The sequence below is a fragment of the Numida meleagris genome, chromosome 27 (assembly GCF_002078875.1).
Source record: "Numida meleagris isolate 19003 breed g44 Domestic line chromosome 27, NumMel1.0, whole genome shotgun sequence".
NCBI classification, from domain to species: domain Eukaryota; kingdom Metazoa; phylum Chordata; class Aves; order Galliformes; family Numididae; genus Numida; species Numida meleagris.
The window spans coordinates 2,031,953-2,033,471 of NC_034435.1; the positions used below are offsets into that span (position 1 = coordinate 2,031,953).

Genomic DNA, 1,519 nt, shown 5'->3' on the forward strand with positions numbered 1-1,519 from the left:
GGGGGGGGGGTTCTGTGGGGTGTCCTGCCCCACTGAGGGCCAGGGTTGTGGCATTAAGGGGTAGTGGTGGTTCTATGGGGTGTCCTGATCCATTGGGAGTGGGAGGATGTGGCATTAAGGGGTTGTGGTGGGGGTTCTATGGGGTGTCCTACCCCATGTGGGGATGGGGATATGGCACTAAGGGGTTGTGGTGGTGGTTCTATGGGGTTGGCCATGGGATGTCCTGCCCCATTGGGAGTGGGGAGATGTGGCATTAAGGGGCAGCGGTGGTGGCTCTATGGGGTGTCCTACCCCCATGGGGGGATGGGGATGTGGCATTAGGGGGTAGTGGTGGTTCTATGGGATGTCCTACCCCATGGGGGGATGGGGATGTGGCATTAAGGGGCAGTGGTGGTTCTGTGGGGTTGGCCGTGGGGTGTTCTGCCCCATGGAGGGACAGGGATGCCCTTTGACGGGTGGCGGTGGTGGTGGTGGTTCTGTGGGGTGTCCTACCCCATGGGGGGATGGGGATGTGGCATTAAGGGGTTGTGGTGGTTCTATGGGGTTGGCCATGGGGTGTCCTGCCCCATGGAGGGACAGGGATGCCCTTTGACGGGTGGCGGTGGTGGTGGTGGTGGTTCTGTGGGGTGTCCTACCCCGTGGGGGGATGGGGATGTGGCATTAGGGGGCAGTGGTGGTTCTATGGGGTTGGCCATGGGGTGTCCTGCCCCATTGGGAGTGGGGAGATGTGGCATTAAGGGGCAGCGGTGGTGGTTCTATGGGGTGTCCTACCCCATGGGGGGATGGGGATGTGGCATTAGGGGGTAGTGGTGGTTCTGTGGGGTTGGCCATGGGGTGTCCTGCCCCATGGAGGGACAGGGATGCCCCTGTGACGGGTGACAGGTGGTGGTTCTGTGGGGCGTCCTACCCCATGGGGGGGATGGGGATGGGGCATTAGGGGGTAGTGGTGGTTCTGTGGGGTTGGCCATGGGATGTCCTGCCCCACGGGGGGGGGGGAACGTGGCGCTGCGGTTCCGTACCTGAGCGCTCCTCGTCCCGTTCCCGTGCAGAAGGAGATGACAGCCCAGATGTGTCACTGAGCGGCGGCGGCGGCGTTGTCCCGACAGGAGCCAGGATCTGTTCTGCAGCCGTCCCCGTGCGATGGCTGCGATGGCGCGGGAGTATTTTTGTAACAGATGTCCTAGAGCGGCTAGTTTTGTTGGTCTTTTTTAATAGCGATTTCTATTATTAAAGAAAAAGGAAAAAAAAAGAAGAAAGGAACAAGGATTCCTGGCGGGANGTGGGTGTGCAAAGAGCATGAAAGGAGCATGCAGGGAACGTGCAAAGTGCATGCAGGGAACGTGCAAAGTGCAGCGTGCAAGGAGAATGGGATGAGCATGCAAAGTGCATGCAGTGAGTGTGCAAAGAGCGCATGAACATGCAGAGAGCCTGGGGTGAGTGTGCAGGGAACGTGCAAAGTGCAGGTAGAGAACGTGCAAAGAGCACACAGTGAACATGCAGAGAGCGTGGGGTGAGTGTG

The 1,519-nt window shown here is 59.7% G+C and overlaps 1 protein-coding gene across 1 annotated transcript in view; it reads left to right on the forward strand.

Moving 5' to 3' along the window:
- Positions 1 to 1,079, forward strand: part of MOB3A (MOB kinase activator 3A) — an 8,065-nt gene extending 6,986 nt beyond the window's left edge. Inside the window, exon 4 of the mRNA XM_021379009.1 lies at positions 1,050 to 1,079. Coding sequence (XP_021234684.1) covers positions 1,050 to 1,079 — 30 coding nt within the window. The remainder of the gene's footprint in view (positions 1 to 1,049) is intronic.